Here is a 19961-nt window from a genome sequence, read left to right as displayed (position 1 = left end):
ATGGCAACAGGATGCACTATGGGAAGAAGGCAAGCCTGTGGAGGCAGCGTGACGGTCTGGGCAATGTTCTGTTGGGAAACTTTGGGTCCTGGCATTCAAATGGATATTACTTTGACACATACCACCTACCTAAAGACTGTTGGAGACCACGTACGCCCCTTCATGGCAGTGGTATTTCCTGATAGCAGTGGCCTCTAATGCCCCTGCCAAACTGCAAAAATTGTTCAGGAATGTTTTGAGGAAAGAGGGGGTGCGGTGGCGCAGTGGGTTGCACCACAGTCCTGCTTTCCGGTGGGTCTGGGGTTTGAGTCCCGCTTGGGGTGCCTTGCGACGGACTGGCGTCCCGTCCTGGGTGTGTCCCCTCCCCCTCCGGCCTTACGCCCTGTGTGTTGCCGGGTGGGCTCCGGTTCCCCGCGACCCCAAATGGGACAAGCGGCTCTGAAAATGTGTGTGTGTGTGTGTGTGTGTGTGTGTGTGTGTGTTTTGAGGAACATGACAACAAGTTGAAGGTGTTGACTTGATCTCCAAATTCCCCCGATCTCAATCTGACTGAGCATCTGGAAAAAATGTGCTGGAAAAACAAGTCTGATCCATGGAGGCCCACTGGGCAACTTACAGGATTTAAAGGATCTGCTGCTAATGTCTTGGTGCCAGATACCACAGGAGACCTTCAGAGGTCTTGTGGAGTCCATGCCTCAACAAGTCAGAGCTGTCTTGGTGGCACAAGGGGGACCTACACAATATTAGGCAGGTGGTTTTATTGTTTTGGCTGATTGGTGTATTTCTGCCCATCTATCTGTCTCGCTATATTTAAGTATGTCTATTAGTATCTGGGTGGTGCAGCAGGTTCAGCTGGTGCCTGCTGTGTGTTGGGTCTGGGGTTTGAGCCCTGCTTGGGGTGTCCTGTGAAAGACTGGCGTGCCATCCAGGGTGCCTCCCCTCCCCCTTCGGCCTTGCGACCTGTGTTGCTGGGTAAGGCTCTGACTCGCCACAACCTACACCTCCCCCAACCCCTTGGCACAAGCAGTTTTGACAGTGGATGGATATTTGTCTCTCTTTGTTTATGTATATCTGTCCCTTTCCATCCATCTGTCTGTCTCTGGGGCCATGTCCATCTATCCACCTCCTATGTATTTGTCTGCTTATCTGTCTTACTATCTGCCTATATATCCATCTCTCTGCCTGTGTCCATCTATGTTGATAAAGGGAATACAGGTTCGTGTTGAATGTGCTCAGAAACACAGGTGGCTGAGGCTGCTGTTTTCAGCACTCTGCATTTGTGGATTTACTGTGCTTTAATGCTGAGTAACTTGTAGCTGTGGATTCTGTTTTCATTTTGTGATTACTTCTGCCGTTATACGTTGTCAGTAATGATATTAAGAAGTATAATTCAGAGGAAAAACAAATATCATTGGCAAATGGCCGCGTGAAAACGAGAGGAAAAAGGCGGTAGGAAAGAAATCCGCCCCTAGAGGCCGCGGTGCTAACGCTGTTAGACGTTCGCCAGCCTAGTCACACAGGTAGGCACAGTACACAGTGTTTTTCTCTCAACACGTTTTACATAGTCCAGCAGCATAGAAAGACGACGTTGAAAACGTGGCAGACCGAATAGAACGCTCAAGAAATACATCTTAATTCAAATAAGAGAAGGAAAGCTGGTGCTCGGACGGACCAGAACGCGCGGTAAGTTTAACTTAGTGACCTCGGTCCAGAGACGTGTTTTTCCGACTTTTACTTTTCGTCAGTTTCTCTTCCATTCCGTTCATTTATCCACTTTCGGTTTAGACTCTGAATTAACAATGTTTATGTTGCTCAGTGGCAGCGCCGTTGGCGTTGTGTACACGAGTAACGACATGGAAAACAGTGACGCGATTGAGAGAAGTTCTCGTCGCCGGAACCCTCAGCTGTCTTGTCACACAGTGATTTAACTCCGTCCACTGGCTTTCTCTCTTTTCTTTCTGTTATATCGATGGTTTCTACAACCTGTTGTTGGAGGCTGCAGCTGATGAGCACGTTCAAACTTTGAGGGAAAGCAACTTGTGTCCTGAGTGTGTGAGGTTTTCGGGAAGTGTCCAATTTTGCGCGAGGAACCGGTGAATCTGGTTCCCTCAGAAGCGAGCTGGAGAGGAGGTCCCCCTTCTCCTCCTCTTCCAGTTATTCCTTAACCATTGGTCTATCTGTCATAAACATGGATTCATTTATATGATTGCCCTAAGCTTCATGACGTCGAGGCTACACGGAAAATGAATGAACAGCACTTTTCGTTTACTTTGATCTGTTTCATTCACTGTTTGTACGTCTCAGGATTGGACTTCTGTCTGCTCAGACCTCTCCAGCCGGAATGAATGAATGAGGCTAAATAAAGAACGAAGAGTGACAAATTTGCCAGGTTCAAGAGTTATCGCCCCCCACACGCACGCACACGGTATATACACCATACCGTAAAACTGTGTACACACACACACATTTTCTGAACCGCTTGTCCCGTATGATACGGGGTCGCGGGGAGCCGGAGCCTACCCGGCAACACAGGGCGTAAGGCTGGAGGGGGAGGGGACACACCCAGGACGGGACGCCAATCCGTCGCAAGGCACCCCAAGCAGGACTCGAACCCTAGACCCACCAGAGAGCCGGACCAACCCCCTGCGCCCCTGGTAAAAACTGTAAATCCTGATAAGGCTAGAAACGATTTGGGTTATAAAAAAAAAAAAAACCTGTAAACATTAGGTTATCTATGTTTTATAATTGCTCTATAGGATGGGCTGCTCAGTTTTAGAGGGGAACTCTAAAAATACAAAGCTGTAATTGAAGAACACTATGAAGTTCTGTGGCAATCAGATGAAAGGAACCATTTTCATGATAGACAAAAGTTGTAAACACAAACCAAGGGTTATATGCATCCAGTTGGATGTTGTACTGAAGCCCTTCATGTTGAGTGCTCTTCTAGGGTGCAACAGCAGGGCCCTTCTGAGATCACAGGCTTTAAGGTCAGTTCCCTAGTGGCTTGCTGCTCCTCGCATTCAATAACCAAGAACAATTCTCCAATTATTGCTGATTTCACAAAAGCCCATGTCTTCTATTTACTAATTAGTAAGTAGAAGACATGGGCTGTTGTGAAATCAGCAATAATTAAAGAATTGTTCTCAGTTATTGAATCCAGGGCTCAGCGCTGTGCCTGGATCACAGTATTTTGTAATGAGCCAGTGAGGTAATAAAGTAGCGTTATCAAAGTAGTGTCGTCCACTCTTACTGTCCCCTCCCCCTCTGGCCTTCCGCCCTGTGTTGCTGGGTAGGCTCTGGTTCCCCGCGACCCCGTATGGGACAAGCGGTTCAGAAGATGTGTGTGTGTGTGTGTGGGTTACTTATTGCAGTTCGAGGTGACAAAGTGGACAAGACACGTTTACATGTATTTGCAGAAATGTGTCTGTAAAACAAAGTGTCGTACACCTCAGGGTAAATAGGTGCATTTCGCAGCAAGCAAAGCGCTTTAAGACACAGGTACATTGCACCTGGTGCATTTCATACATGTATGTGCAGTCAGTCCCTGGAAAGGACACATTTTGAGCGTGTTTTTATGCCTGACTGTTAATGGACGGCATAGTCAGCCAGTGCTTTATTACAATACCATTTTTTCAGAATTTGTTTTCTGTATACGGGGGAGGGGGATGGTGCAGTGGGTTTGGCCAGAGCCTGCTGTATGGCGGGCCTGGGATTCGAGTCCTGCTTGGGGTGGACTGGTGTCCCATCCGGGGCATGTCCCTGCCCCCAAACCCCGCACCCCCTGCTGCCAGGCCAGGCCCCGGCCCACCCTGATCCTGCTTGGAACAAGCGGTGGTAGACATTGTGTGTGTGTGTGTATATATATATATATATATGTGTGTGTGTTTTCTGTAGATCACATGGCAGGTTTCCATCCTGGACATTAGTAGAATTTTTGGAGATATAAAAACCTGTTTTCCCGTGTCTGACTGGTGTCCTGTTCAAGGTGTACCCCTGACCGGTCTAGTGCCCTATAATTCCAGCTCCAGATGGCTGCACCTCTGATTTGGACAAGCTCTAACTGATAAAGCTGTACAAATCTATATTTATGTAGCACGTGATACCACAGTGATTAGAGTACTTATGTTGAATTGCTGCAATAAAATTATCACCTGTGTAAATGAGTAAATAATTGTAAATTGTTTTGGAGAAAAATGTTGCCTGAATGAATTTTAAACACGTATAACTTTAATTTTTTTGGATTTAAAAAGAATGGATTAATTAGTAAATATATGAAGTATAGTAAGCATGGATGTTCTTTAAGGGGACAGAGTGGTGATTAAGAGTTGAGGTGGTTTCTTGGAAAGTGACTGAAGGTCACAGGGATCTTGGATGGCCTTCATGGAGTGTGGCCCATGATGCAGGTACACCATGTATAGAGCAATTTGTCCACTACAAGGCACCTGTCAGACTTCAGTCCAGTTGAATTTTTGTTTAGAGAACTCTTTTCACTAGAGTCACAGTGTGTTGCACAGTTTTACAGGGAATGGAAGTATTCCAGGGTGATACTGCCAGCAGAAACAGACTTGAGTAACACATGGACAGATTAGCACAATTTACAGTCAGTTCACGTGACCAAGCAGTCTTCACTGTGCATTCCACATTTTAACAAAAAATATGTAATCTCCACATAACCACTACAAGTCTGCTGTTAGAGTACATGTGTCTACATGTGTCAGTGGGATTTTTTTCCCTGGTATTAAATAATATTGCCATTTAAATGAAAGGTAAAATAATGTCGTCTTGTAAAAATGCTCTCTAACACAAAAGTCTGTGGTCAAACTCCCTACATTGACAGAAATTTCTCAACAGACTTAAGCACTGCTGTTCTAGTTACACACGGAGGGGGGGGGGAGGAATCCATGAGGGGAACTCTTGGACTTTGCCCTCTTTTTTACTGTGCTTATGGTGACGTGTCACATTCTCCAGTAGCTTTCCGTAAAGTATACCTCTAAACCGCTGTTCTGTGCAGTGTAATAAAATGAGTATTTTTGCTGCGTTTATTACTATAACTGAAATTTAATGTAGGTAATGTTATTGATGTAGTTTGAAATATGTTTAAGTAGTATACAATACAGTGTATACTATAATTTAAAGTATCTGCTTGGGAGTGATTAGGGAAATATGGGTTTCCATCCTCAGAAGGGCAAAGCTATGGTAAACAGTTGGTCAGTTAATTTACACAAACACCACATGTTATGCAGGAATACATATACCACATGGAAACAATTTGTATTTATAATGTATATATTGTGTCAAGATTCTGGTTGGTGTACCCTCTGTCACTCTCATACACACACAGTCACTCTCCATGTGTCTCTCACTCACACACTCCAGATTTGTGTGCAAGCCAGCTTTTATTCTTAAGTTGAAAAAGGAACATCCATTTCTTACTTTTCTAATTAATAGTTCATATCTAATTCCTGCTTTCTAAAGTGTTGTACTCTTATCATTGGTGCTTCTTATATAAAGCAGTTTCCATCTGTTGTCCTTGAGTTTACCACATCCACTTTTATGAACGCAAATTATTGCTTTCGGAGAGTGGGTTGGTGGCGAATAATAAATTGTTTATTCTCTAAGACTATGGGGAATCTTGAGCAACATTAAATCAAGGCTTTTTGTGAAGCTAAATTTAAACACTGTTGACTTTGTTGATTTAAAAAAGTTATGTGATTTACTGAGTGCTTACATCAATTTAACTTTAATTGAGTTAACAGGTGGTTCTTCGTGATGAATTGACTTATTTGTCTATGCTTCGTCTGCAAATTTTTATGCGCCATGGCATCATGGTAGTTCAAAGCCAGTCTTGGAATCATAGAGCATAAGGCAGGGTGCTAGTTTATTGCAGGGCAAGCGCGCACACATATACTCTTGGGACAAATTAGTGTCAACTGTTCACCTGAAACACATATCTTTGGATGGCAGGAGGAAACTAGAGTGCCTAGAGGAAACCCAGAAAAACATAGGGAGAATGTGCAGACTACGCATATAGTGAGCTGAATTTGAACCCATGTCCTTCCCCATACTAGGAGCTGTGGGGCACAAACAGCTACCCTGTGGTGCAGCAGCTCGCACATTTAGGCCATACAGCTATTGCAAGTTTCAGACTGAAACACCTGTTTATTCAGCAAATAGCTCAACCTTAATTAATGGTAGACACAAAATAAAATTGGCTGCATATACAGATGAAAGTGTAACATACAGTGTGAAGAATGAAAAAAAAAACTTTGAGAATTCAGGTCAAAACAAAAAAAAATTTAAAACATTGGAAAGTTTGTATATGAGCTTAAAATGCCTCTGAAAGCATCTGTCTATATTAAGACAGAGTTGAAGTATGAAGGGGTCATAAAGTGAAGCATTTTGAACCCCTTGTCTCTTAATAGTTTGTGAAGTTCAGTCCACAAATTTAGATAGAAACTAACCCATTGGCAAATACTAAGGGAAGAGTCATTGATGTCAAAGGGGAAATGGTTCATGGCCAAGTTATTTCATAGGAGATTACCCTTCTGTTTATTCGTTGTCAACTGAACTTGATGATGTCTTGCAAAAGTGGTATTAGTCCATCAGTGTATTTATGTGTAGCTGTTCTATTAGATCAAAACTAACAGTTTTCATTTACTTCAGTTACCTTATACAAAACTTGTTTGAAGTGTCCCTCTGAGATTATCTGAGACAGAAGTAAAAAGACATTTAACCAGTAGCATTAAGTACTGGTTGGCAGTAGCATTAAGTAATGGTTCAAATTAACTTGGGATATATTTTGAGTTTTAATGTTTAATCCTGTAAGGGTCAGCACACGATCACTGAAAGAAATTCTGTTTAAATGTATTGTGCTGTTATGTTAAGACGCAATAATGGGGTTTCAGCTTAATCTACCTCCAAATGATTCCATAAAATATTAATTTCACTTTATGTTATTGGTCAGCACAGTGAGTCTAGGTTAGGTGAATTTCTATAGAAGAAAAGATGAAGAATAAACAAATCCTATGTGATGTATAGAAATTACATTTATTTATTTAGCAGATGCTTTTTTCTAAAGCAACTTTCAATGAACTCTATGTAGTTTTATCAGCCCACACACCTTATTCACCAAGGTGACTTACAATGTACTGTACACTACTTTCAATGGGTCACTCATCCATTCAAACTCATAACTCATCCAAATTATTAATATAAAGTGTCACCGAAATGGCAACAAGACTGCTTATATACATTATGCACTGGAGAATGCCGTGATGTATTTTTGCAAGCTATTCCACCCTTTGTATTGTTTATATGCAAATTTAAGGAGTCGTTACCATGTGGAAGGCAAAGGCACTGGCATAGGAAAATATAATACATATCAACAGAGGGGGTGCATGCTCCCTGACTCACAACCAGGCATACATATTCGCATTTCCACAGCTCTCTCATAGTTGATTCTTCATAAACTTTATTCAGCATCTGGTGGACGTAATCTGGTGTATCACAGTCTTAATGTTAAGTAAGCTTTGAAAAAGGCTAATAAATACATTTGTATGTCTAAGTTTTTACATTATGGGTTAAATGAAGGAGACCTGTGAGTTTGACAGTTCAGATTGACCTGGGACTAGGGGCAGAAAGTAAGCTCTTTGGGGTGGCACAGCGAGTAGTGCTGCTATCTCACAGCGCCTGGGTGGTGCGGGAGGACATGGGTTTGATCCCTGCTCAGTCTGCATGGAGTTTGCATGTTCTCCCCGTGTCTGTGTGGGTTTTCTCTGGGTGCTCCAGTTTCCTCCCACAATCCAAAGACATGCTGTTCAAGTTCCCCCATGGTGTGTGAGTGACACAGTGAGAGTGTTTCACTGGTGTATCAATGAGTGAACTATTGTAAGTAGTGTATCTAGCAGTGTAAGTCACTTTGGTAAGGTGTGTGGGCTGATAACACTACATAGTATCCATTGGAAGTCGCTTTGGAGAAAAGTGTCTGCTAAGTAAATTAATGTCTGTCATATGGTCACAGCTGTGCATAAAATCCTTAAATGAAGTACACAGTACATCATTCCTGCTTCCAGTACAATGATCTTGATGCCAGTGCAGATAAGAGTAATATTTCAGAATATTTCAGTGTGGAATAAAATACTTGCTTTGAACACTCAGAATAAAGGCAAGTCCCTTCACGCATAATGGACATTTGGATTCATTCCTATGTTTTACTATGCAATTTTGTTTGGGTTTATCCCTCACAGAAACATAATTGTTTACAAATGTGTGGCATGCTTTTGTTGTAGTGCAAAGTCTATATACATGTAGAATTTCTGTTTGCTGGATGATGTTATAGTTATTTTCACATCGATGTCATGTTTGGCTCTTCTGATTGCGTACATTGAGAAATACTTGTCGAGTGCACATGGTCCTGATCGAATGCCTCTTTTCATTCATAATGAGAAACACATGAGACATTTTGCAAGCATCACATGATGGGCCCTTGTTCACTGCCAGTGGAAAAAGCTGTACTTTTTTAAGGTGAATGTTGTATTTGGAGTGAATTGCTTTTAATTAACTGTTAAAATTGGTTTCAAATTAGAAGTTATGGATTTCTGGTTCATGCATGTGTGTTGCATTTGGTTTTTATTATTGTGTTGAACCTGAGTTGAAGGTTTGCTCTTTGATTATGGTGTAGTGTTTTAACTTTATGAATATTATTATAGATAGGTAAAAAAAAAAGGAATGCATTTTATTCCATGTTTGTTTATTAGCATAAACACACACCAGCAGTAGAACACTTGACATTTTTGTTAGAGGGGGAGGAAACCAGTTTTGTCCAGTTGGCCACTCAGACAGCCTGGCAGCACCAACCTTTTTTTATCTGTATGATGGAAGCAGGTAATACATCAGTTAAGGATATGGAATTTATAACCTGAAAGTCTATGGTTAATTTCTGTCACTACAGCTGGAGGTGGGGCTCAAACCTGCGACCTTAAGATCCAAAGGCAGCAGCTGTAACTATTATACTGCTAGCTGTCCGCTAAAATATCCAGTGGGGAAAATAAGTCAAATACTGCAACTCACTTTAGGAAAACCATCAATCAAGTTTCAGTTAATTATAATGACAGTTTTTGGATCACTCCATCTATGTTTGATAAATTATTTTGTGGTACAGTAGTAAATGGTTTTTGTTTGCCAGACTGAAACCTGAGATTTTTCCTGCCTGTTTTATACACCTGAAGTTACAGCAGCAAATTTTCTGGGATTCATTTAAGAGGTCAGTGTGAGAGGAATTAAATAAAGCTACAATATTTGTCTTTTTGATATATGTATGATGCATATGTGGGGTTATATGTGGGGTTTTTATCTTTGTCTACAGGGGAATTTTTATTTGCTGTCAAATATTTCTGATTGAGAAAAACAGTATCACATTTCTGATCAGTATAAAAGTGTAAATTGTTTGGAATAGGGTTGTTATTTTAAATATAGTTTTACTAGAATTAAAATAAGTCTTCTATTTTAAACTCACTGACCGGATATCTGAATAATTTATTTCCAGTGTTCTGTGTCAGACAATATTTAGGTAAGTGAAGGCCTTGAGAAGTCCAAGATCATACTTCAGTAGAGCACATAATAATCGGTCCGGTGATGGTAAAAAAAGACAAACGTGCAAGTTTTGCAGACAGTGAAAGTTTCGAGGTGCTTTACATGAATTAGATGTTATACTGAAGTCCCTCTGGTCCACGCATTGCATCATAGCATCACCAATGAATAGGTAAATAGATGTGTTATTATAGTAAATGGGTAAATTAATAGTACAATCGTACAACAGCAGGATAGGTTATAGTATTAATCACATGTTCATGTCTTAGTGGACCAATTTAATAAGAACTTTCATTGTTCATGAAATAACATCCTCGTGGTTATGACTGCCATATAACTGTCTTTTGATAGTGACAGACTTTAAAGAAGTAAACAACTTTTCTGTAAGTTTGAATATTCCTCTTTGCTCTGTCTTTAGAGTGCAGCAGAACTTGGAGGGCTGTCTTACTGTATTACATCTCAAATTTTTGATAATTTCCTGTGTATAATTTTTTTAATTTATTGCTTTTAAATGTGTAATATCTGTTCACAGTGGTTGATTATTGTGGTTCTGTTTTAAATCCTTGGGTCCAGGATAAATAAGATGTACTTAATTGCACAGATTAGGGGGGGTGTGGTGGTGCAGCGGGTTTGGCTAGGGCCTGCTCTCCGGTGGGTCTGGGGTTGAAGTCTTGCTTGGGGTGCCTTGCGACAGACTGGTGTCCCGTCCTGGGTGTGTCCCCTCCCCCTCCAGCCTTGCGCCCTGTGTTGCTGGGTTAGGCTCTGGCTCACCGCAACTCCACTCAGGACAAGTGGTTTCAGACAGTGTGTGTTTAAGTTGCGCAGATTTATGTGTGAAGGTTAGTTCAGGAGTTTGAGAAATACAGTAGAAGTATGCTGATTTGGTGTCTACCCTTTATAAGTGGCATTCTGTGGTCACCTGGTGTGCAGCAGGGTTTCTTTACCTCATTCTTTCAATCAAAAGATGTGACAACAGAATGAAGTAATTAGACCAGTGCAGGCCAGTAAACTTGCTGCAAACACACACCACCATCAGCATAGACTGAGTTTGAAATCCTTCAAACCTCACATGCTACCCAGCACTCATCTCATCATTACTATAATGCACTATAGTGTACACAGTTGAGGTATACTGCAAGAACCTTCAGCTGTGTTTCTACTAGCCACATACCAGACCCTGTACAGCATTTGAGTTTGTGTCTGTAAAAATAATTGACTTTTAGACAATGATTAGCACAGTTGTAGAAGAAATAAAATAGGCAGTTTATTTTTCACCTGAGACTGTCATGACAGAGTTTAGCTGTAGGTTACATGAATGATATGATACTCAGATATTTCTCCCAGTGTAATATGACTGTGTTATATTTATCTTTGTGCCCGTTTGTTGAAGGAGTAATCTTACAATGTTGTTTCTTCTCTCCCTGTGCAAGAGCAGGTTGCTAGCTTAAAGCTATCTCTTTTGACATCCCTCTTACTGGTTCAGAGGTAAAATTTTATAAGAGACTTTATTGTCACTGTATTCAATACAGTAAATTCTGTATGGCAGCCCTCAGAAGAACAGCAGCACAAAGAACACTATTATTAGGTAAACTGAGAATAAGAGGTCCCACCACATTTAGGCAGGGCCTTTTTCTTAAACACATCATGTAGGAGGGGCCATCTTCTTGAGTCTTAGACTTTGTCTTTAAGCCTGTTGTTAGGGTTCAGATTAAGACAAGCAATGAGGAGGAAAAACTTTTCAATAGCGCTCTTTAATTGACACTATTACAACCGGCTCATGCTTACTAGGAACACTAGTGACAAAAGTAAGCCTTTGTGTCTACTGACTCCAGTTACTATTTATTTTCTTTTTAATTCACACGAAGTAGTGCATATTCACAGCTTCAAATAGCCTAATTAAGTCTCCATGCAGCTTGTTGCTCTAAAGCCTAATTAACTATATTGAGCCCACGATATTGAATGTGTTGAATAAGTTATAAAGTGAGAAAAGTTTCTTTAGGTTTGAAAAGTTTAATTTTCTGCTTTTTATCCACTTTTTCTCTTAAACCGGAAATTTGCTTCCACTGGGGTACTTTTTTTTTTTTACTAAAACTAATACAACTAAATTGTATACAATAGTTATTTGTATGTATAAAGAGTTACAATTTATTAGATTTTAACTAAATTGAACTTAATTGTTTCTGGAATGAGGGGGCGCGGTGGCGCAGTGGGTTGGACCGCAGTCCTGCTCTCCGCTGGGTCTGGGGTTCGAATCCCGCTTGGGGTGCCTTGCGACGGACTGGCGTCCCGTCCTGGGTGTGTCCCCTCCCCCTCCGGCCTTACGCCCTGTGTTGCCGGGTTAGGCTCCGGTTCCCCGTGACCCTGTCAGGGACAAGCGGTTCTGAAAATGTGTGTGTGTGTGTGTGTTTCTGGAATCAAAAGAATTTTTACATTACTTTTAAGTATGCAGTTTGAATACATTGTATTTTTCTATATTTTAATCAAAATAAATTCCCACTGCAATAAGTTTACAAAAAGCTTAGGATCTTACTGTATGTGGCTATAGTATAAAACTAAGTGTAAATAGAATTCTGAGCTCTTTTTGACAAGCCTGCAAAGACTCAGCATTGGTTTTAATGGTGAATGTGTGCATGGTGTTTTTACTTCAGCCTCCTCATAATGAACAGACTCTTTAAATCATGACCAGCTGTTTTCCCCCAAATGCCGCAGAGATGTTTTGTTGCAAGTTCTGAGTTTGATTATGATGTTTTATGTTAAACTCCACTTGAGGGGAAATCTTTCTAAACTGCACAGTGTAGCCCACAGTTTGAAATAGAAATTGTTTTTGTTAAATATGGCAGACTTTGTCAAGTCAGGTGGGTTTTTATTGTCATTCCTCTATATAGCTTGTATACAGTGGAACAAAATGTTGTTTCTCCGGGAAACCTGAAGTGGCCACTGCGTGGACCATGCAGCCACCTTGCTTGCTGAATGAAACTTATGTATATATCTCACAGGATGGGAAAAGGTACTGAAACTTCCCTTGCAGTTAGATCCATCTGCATTAAAGTTTTGAAGTTCAAAAAAATATACCTGAATTACTTTTTTTAGGCCAAGGGTTAAAATTATAAATTTATAGCTGTTACCTGCTTAAGGCAAAATCTTCTGATAAGCAAATAAGATGCATAGTGAGACAGATGAATCCCTAATAGAAAAGGAAATGAACGCCAGCATTTTTTTTTGTCATAATAAACTTTCTCAGCCGCTGGACTGGATGCTTTTTGCCTGTCACAAAATTGCTATAAACAAAATTACAATAAAAATTTTACATTTTTGCTTGATGTCTGTCCTCTCTGGAGCACCTGCCCTGCTTCAGCTAAATCCCATGTAGGCTCAGATTTTTCAAAGCTTTGGGTTCCACTTCTTAGATGAGTGAAATGTATCTTTAATTTTTATTTTTTTTATTTCATCTTGGAAAAATGTGTCATAATTCAATGCTTTGTGTATACTGTAGCATATTGTATGTAAACACCTTTACGTCGTTACTGTTTCAGCATTCAAGAGTGTCAGGCAGTAGTCATAACAGCTGTAAGACTGATTCCACCTGGGTCTTATCATAGTACGATAACTGTAAATGTGTATTTGTGAATTGTGTTAAAGGTTTGTTTTATATTACCACATGATTTGAGATCATAAGGCCAAAGGTTCGCTGTACAAGGCTGACTCTTCAGATGAGTCTATTAATCTTTATCTCAGCTGCTATGCTATAACTGCATGACTTGAGATGCACATTTTCTCATAACATACAGAAAACAAATTAGTGATTACAGTGGAAAAATTATCTGATTCACATGTTTGTGCCAGTTGCAGAGAATGAACTCTTGTTTGAAGGAACAAGTTGAAAAAGCTTATTGCACTGTGCTCATTTTTAAAAAGTGTTTGTTTATTTCTTGCGTGTCTATAAGATGTAAATTCCAGACTGCCCCAAAAATTCTAATTATTGCCAATATTATTTCTTTGATGCTTGTGTAATGTTGGAAGTCAGTATGAAGTCAGCTAACTGTTTCTCTACCTCAACTGAGAACTGTATTTTTTTTAACAACTTTGCCTGTGATAACAACATTAATAAAATTGTCTAGTACAATGATAATGCTAAACTGAAACTACTCAGGTCATGTTTGTCCAGCCTTTCATAACTTTTACAACTAATATTTCTGTCAGCATGTGTTTTTATGATCACGATGAGACATCCTTGACAGCCAGTGTGGTCATTTTTACTTGTAGGCTCTGGGGTGATGACTGAATCATTAATTTTTCTCCTGGATCACTTAAAATACAATATAGGCGCACACACACACACTTTCAGAACCGCTTGTCCCATACAGGGTCACGGGGAACCGGAGCCTACCCGGTAACACAGGGCATAAGGCCAGAGGGGGAGGGGACACACCCAGGACGGGACGCCAGTCCGCCGCAAGGCACCCCAAGCGGGACTTGAACCTCAGACCCACCGGAGAGCAGGACCATGGTCCAACCCACTGCGCCACCGCACCCACAATATAGGCAGCAGAATTAAAATCTACCACTTGTCTTATTTTTTTATATATTTTATCTTGTACTTTGTGAAGTGTCAAGAATTTTTCTGGGTGCAAGTGATTAGCAGTTTTTTTTTTATGCAGCCATTTTATTATTGCACATTTTCTCTATTTGTTACACACTGAACATGATGGATCATTTAATGGGCTTTTTCATGCAAAATATGGTTAAAAAAATGCCAGAAATACACCTTATTATATGGATGTCATGAAAACATGTATGGGTTGATGTTTTGTCCACTGCTTTACCATTTTATCATTGTATTGTAATGTTGCCCTTTTGTATAATTTTTCTTAGGTAAGAAGCATCTTGGAGAAAAACACCAGAGTAGTCTTCAGTGAAGTAACCAGCTAGTGATGTCATGATAAGGTTTTTGTAACCTTATCTCAACCCAGGCCTGCACTGTCTATTGGAGAGCCCAATGTGCCTGATGCATAAAGTTAATAGCTCGGAGCACACTTTGTATTCTGTAACCATCAGTGGCTGCACTTGTGCATCTTTGGTACTGCTTTATTCTGCCTTTCAAACTGCCTGAAGTCTGCAATGAAGGATGTGGCCTCATGGTCACCCCAGGAGGTGTCTGACTGGCTAAAAGAGAAGGGCTTCCATGACTACTTGGAGTTCTTGCACCATCTGAATGGCCAGGCCTTGCTTAACCTCACTAAAGAAGACCTTCAGAAAGTGCATCAGTCGCTCATTGTCACAGATGACGGCAGACATCTCCTGGAGAAAATTGAGACTCTAAAGTTTAAGTATCTCATGGCTGTGCATAAGAATGGGCTTTCCAATGGACATGTGACTGAGGCAGGTGATCTGAGTGCCAATGGCAAGGCCAAGGACAGCTGCGTTCTTAACAGCTCCCATGATACAGTCCTCCAGATTCCTGTCCACATGTCTGAAAATTCATTCCCACCTGAATGGAAAAAGACAGCAGCAGCCTTTTTGTATGCATTGTGCTGCTTTACCTTGACTTCAGTTACAATTTCTGTTGTCAACGAACGTGTACCTCCCAAGGAAGTTGACCCGCCCTTGCCCGACAAGTTTTTTGACTTTTTTGATCGAGTGGAAGGGGCTTTCTCTGTATGTGAAATTACTGGTATGATATTGGTTCTTTTATGGCTGGTACAGTGGCTGTTATTAAAATACAAGTAAGTAGCAAACAGTATGTTTGCAAGCAACATTCCTCATGTATCAAGAAAAAGAGAAAACATTTAAATATTTGAATGGTGATTATGTAAGACGCTGATGCATATGTATTCTTTTCCAACAGATCTATTGTTGGCAGGAGGTTCTTTTGTATTGTTGGCACGCTGTACCTGTACAGGTGTTTAACCATGTATGTAACCACCCTTCCGGTGCCTGGGAAGCATTTTCAGTGTGCTCCAAAGGTACGTGTTCATTCCGTTTGCAGTAAAATTTGTTGCATTATGGTACTGTGAAATCAGCTTTAAATTATATGTTTCATAGTGTATATTTCTGTTATTACTTTTTAACAGATAACTAGATAACTTATATTTTTATCTTGTATTTTTCCACTTGTTTTATATGTTTTTTTTTTTAAGTATATATTGCAAGTATTTATCTGACTTGTGTTCTGCTGCTGTAACATAATTTCCCTTGTGGGATCTATCTATCTATCTATCTATTAAGAATTATGACAATGACTCTGAATTTAAAAACATACATCTACATGTCCTTAAAATTAGTGGATTGAATGGAGCCACTAGGCCTTGCTGCATTGGCAAAGCATTGCTACAGACATTTAGTTAATCTAGGAGACTAGACAGGCCAGTTTAGTAAGTCAGCTACTTACAATGACAAAGTAAAACAGGCTGTCATCAATATATCTTTTTAATGTATTTTATCTTAAAGAAACAGTGTAACATGCACCGCATAGTTTGAGGAATTTCATAACATGGAGATTAAGAAGAAGCTTCTTAAATAAAAATGCTGCGGCTTTCTATCACTTTGCTATTTTAACTTTAATTTTTGTATGCATTTTAAAATAGTGACGATATACAGGCATAACTTTAGAAACTTCAGCTGTATGTATTAATACTATGCTGAAAAAAGCAGTACTTCCTAGAAGGGCCTTTTCCACTCCTTGTTCTCCAGGTCGATGGCAGAGGAAACTTTTTGTCTGTGGAAGTGGCAGGAATCCATTTTTTTACTTCCAGTAGATCCTGGGCTTGCTTTCCTGTTACTTAACTGTACTGCTAGAAATGGTTTTGCTGTAGTATATTCAGCCCATAGACCCCTACTTAAACAGATTTCCCCATGGTCAGGTCTCCAGCTGAGTACTCAGTTAAAACTGTAATCCTGAACATGCTCACCACTTGTCGTGGTGACTACTCCCATATGAGAGTCGAACTGTGTTGTTGTTGTTGTTGTTGTTGTTACAGGTATCAGGAGACCTAGAATCCATGATGTACAGAGTACTGAAGGTGATTGGTGGAGCAGGTCTATCCATTACGGGCTCCCATAACATGTGTGGGGATTTCTTGTACAGCGGCCACACTGTCATTCTTACACTAAGCTATCTATTTATTAAAGAATGTAAGTATTGCAGTTTTCTCTGTCTCTGCATAGATGAAAATTTTTAACAACAAAAACAAATTAGGATATAAACCATTTATTGAGGTGAAGGGAGCATTGCACTATAAACAGTTCTCTGTAGTAACTAGCTGTGTAGTGTCTTTTTTTTCTCCTGACACCTAATTTAAGGATGAAATCTACTGATTAAAAAATGACACCTACTGGTCGTCTTTGATTTGACCTTGATTCCTCTCCAAATTTAGATGTATATGAACATAGTGTTTGTTTTTGATACTGATCACACTCTGATAGTATGATAACCTGGTTTGTAGACTCTCCGAAAAGGTACACATGGTATCCCAGGTTCTGCTTGATGCTCAGTGCTCTTGGAGTTTTTTGCATTCTGCTTGCCCATGACCATTACACTGTGGATGTAGCAGTGGCATACTATGTTACTACTCGTCTGTTCTGGTGGTACCATACTATGGCCAATGAAGAGGTAAGCTGCCTTATAAACACTTCCACCAAACCATTTCCACCTTTTGTCAGTATCCTCAATAATATGCCTGATACTGTACATGCTTAGACACATAGGAAACTGAGGGGATGACAGTTTTCAAACTAGAATTACACTACGTCACTGAAAGAATTCATGAGGCTTAATTTTTACTCTGTTTAAAGATTTAATTTGTATCTCCTGACTGTAGATGATATCTGAGTCATGCTTGTACTCATTTAAAATGTTTTTTTATTATTATTTCTTTAATAGTATTGAATGTTATTTGGATTTTTTTAAAAGTTTTGCTTTCTTTGTATAGGTGCTAAAGGAAGCCTCACCAAATAACCTAATGTCACGGGTGTGGTGGTTCAGATTTTTTCTGTACTTTGAAGCAAATATCCATGGCGCAGTGCCCAGGAGATACGAACTGCCTTTTCCCTGGTCCAAAGTGCCTTGGACTAGGAGGAAATATAGCAGGATTGACATATAGTGCCCATGTACATGTAACATATGGAGGTGGAGCAAGTCCCAGATGGGCTACTCAATTTGCCAGGCTGCACCTTGTCACCTCTTTTTTTTTATCATGCTGATCAGTGCGATATCTGTTTGGAAATTGTCTCATGTTGGAACTAATGAAAAGAGTACAAAATTAAAGAATTGTGTCACCAGTGGCTTATTTCTTATAATGTCTGAAAGTTCTGAAACTTGACATGTGATGCGGCTGGTTGCTAAGTGATGTACGAGGTATCACTTAGCAAGTCAATGAAAAAGACATTCTTGAAGCAGTGTATCATTTTATTATTTGCATTCTTGTAAACACACTAAATGTGGCAAAAGCAATACTAACTTTGCAGTACTGTTGTGGGACTACAGTTTAGGACTTGGGCTTAAGTCTGTCTTCAGTTGTTATTTTTAATTCATGTTGCCGGGTAGGCTCTGGTTCCCCGCAACCCCATATGGGACAAGCGGTTCCGAAAATGTGTGTGATTTGATTTGGACTGCACCTTTTTTATGACTTGGAGTTGTGCTTTAGTGGGGGTGCGGTGGCGCAGTGGGTTGGACCGCAGTCCTGCTCTCCGGTGGGTCTGGGGTTCAAGTCCCGCTTGGGGTGCCTTGTGGCGGACTGGCGTCCCGTCCTGGGTGTGTCCCCTTCCCCCTCTGGCCTTACGCCCTGTGTTGCCGGGTAGGCTCCGGTTCCCCGTGACCCCGTAAGGGACAAGCGGTTCTGAAAATGTGTGTGTGTGTGTGTGTGTGTGTGAGTTGTGCTTTAGCACATAGTCTTGAACTTGTTTCAGACAGCATATAAGTCTTAAAGTTAATACATTTTCATTATCAACACATTTTTCATTTTAATTATACACACACACTTTTAGAACCGCTTGTCCCATACGGGGTCGCAGGGAACCGGAGCCTACCCGGCAACACAGGGCGTAAGGCTGGAGGGGGAGGGGACACACCCAGGACGGGACGCCAGTCCATCACAAGGCACCCCAAGCGGGACTTGAACCCCAGACCCACCGGACAGCAGGACTGTAGTCCAACCCACTGCGCCACCGCACCCCCATATTTTAATTATATTATGTTCATAATTTTATTGCTTTTTTGGATAAGGTAATTGACAGATCTTACACAACAAAATTGTTTCTTGTAGTAGTGCATTTTTCCATTCAGTTCATTCATCAGTTTAACACCTTTGTGCCTTAGTTCAGATAAACATTAATTTTTACTCACTTAACATCTTCTCACAATGGTGGATGCACAGGGCATGAATGTTTTCTCTTCAGACTTCAGTGTCTTAATTTTCTAAATAAAGAAAATGACTATTTTGTACCCTTCTTATGATTCACAAATACATGATGGTGTCTTTGACTCAGGATTGGACTTTAATAGTGGACTTGTCACCCTAAGAATGAGAGGAGTTACTTGAGGAGTTGTGGTCAATAAATATCATAGACTTCAGGTCCAAAGTCACAACAGTACTTCACAATATTGTAACGACCCTGCGTTACAGTTTTAGGAGGGAAACCTTTGTAACGTAAATAGTTGCATTGTGGGGAATACTGATAAATGTGGCTGTGCAACCACTGGGAGCACTTAGGGGGAAAATGATGGAGTGACTGTGTCTCCCTAGTGTGTGCGTGCGTGCGAGCGGGTGAGAGCCTGAGGGTGCTAAGCAGGCTGGCTGTAGGCACAGGACCTGAAGGAAATGGAGTCTTCAGACCGAGAGTATTATTTCCCTGGTGCTGGTGTCCAAATAAATCGTTCATAATGAACGCTGCTTCTGCATCCTTCTTCACCCCATCCAAACCCATAGCGCTGCGTGCCACATTGGTGTTAGAAGTGGGATGGGGCAGGACGATGAGAGGCTGGATCAGGGAGCAGCTGAACACCAAAGAGGAAACCGGCACGACACCGATAGCCAGCGGGATGGAAGAACAGCGTCCGGCGGAAGAAGCAACGGTGAAGGTTCAGGCGGAGGAGCTGTGGCGGAGCACGGGTGTCCAGGGGGACCTTTGGGAAGTGCGCGCTGTGACGAGGACGGCGGAGAAGAGTTGCGAGGTGCTGCTGAAGACAGGCTAGCAGGTCGAGTGGGGTCTCCATGTGCTCACGGTAGGAGCAGCAGGAAGAGGCAGCGAACCATCGTCAAGCGCTGGGGCTGAGGAAAGTCACACGGCGCGGTGAGTGCCGCTTTCCCGGGCAGGTCGGACGACGTGCTAGACAACGCAGAGCAGCGCACCTTGTCTCTGGACAGGCAGGGCTCCCG

The 19961-nt window shown here is 41.1% G+C and overlaps 1 protein-coding gene across 1 annotated transcript; it reads left to right on the top strand.

The window, feature by feature from the left end:
• The first annotated feature begins 1493 nt into the window (after positions 1-1493).
• LOC108932775 (phosphatidylcholine:ceramide cholinephosphotransferase 1-like) lies at positions 1494-18241 on the top strand. The gene is made up of 6 exons (XM_018749346.1): positions 1494-1683; positions 14461-15311; positions 15434-15551; positions 16566-16719; positions 17031-17197; positions 17517-18241. The coding sequence occupies exons 2-6, from the start codon at positions 14707-14709 to the stop codon at positions 17685-17687; spliced, it is 1215 nt and encodes a 404-aa protein (XP_018604862.1). The 5' UTR covers positions 1494-1683; positions 14461-14706; the 3' UTR covers positions 17688-18241.
• The last annotated feature ends 1720 nt before the right edge of the window (positions 18242-19961 follow it).

This window comes from Scleropages formosus, chromosome 4 (assembly GCF_900964775.1).
Source record: "Scleropages formosus chromosome 4, fSclFor1.1, whole genome shotgun sequence".
NCBI lineage: Eukaryota > Metazoa > Chordata > Actinopteri > Osteoglossiformes > Osteoglossidae > Scleropages > Scleropages formosus.
This window is presented reverse-complemented; position numbering and strand designations above follow the sequence as displayed.

Bases quoted from the DNA above. Each gene is read 5' to 3' on its own strand.
- LOC108932775 (XM_018749346.1), top strand. From the start codon at position 14,707: ATGAAGGATGTGGCCTCATGGTCACCCCAGGAGGTGTCTGACTGGCTA. The intron at 16,720-17,030 runs GTAAGTATTGCA...CCTGGTTTGTAG, and splicing joins CTATCTATTTATTAAAGAAT to ACTCTCCGAAAAGGTACACA. The intron at 17,198-17,516 runs GTAAGCTGCCTT...TTCTTTGTATAG, and splicing joins ATACTATGGCCAATGAAGAG to GTGCTAAAGGAAGCCTCACC.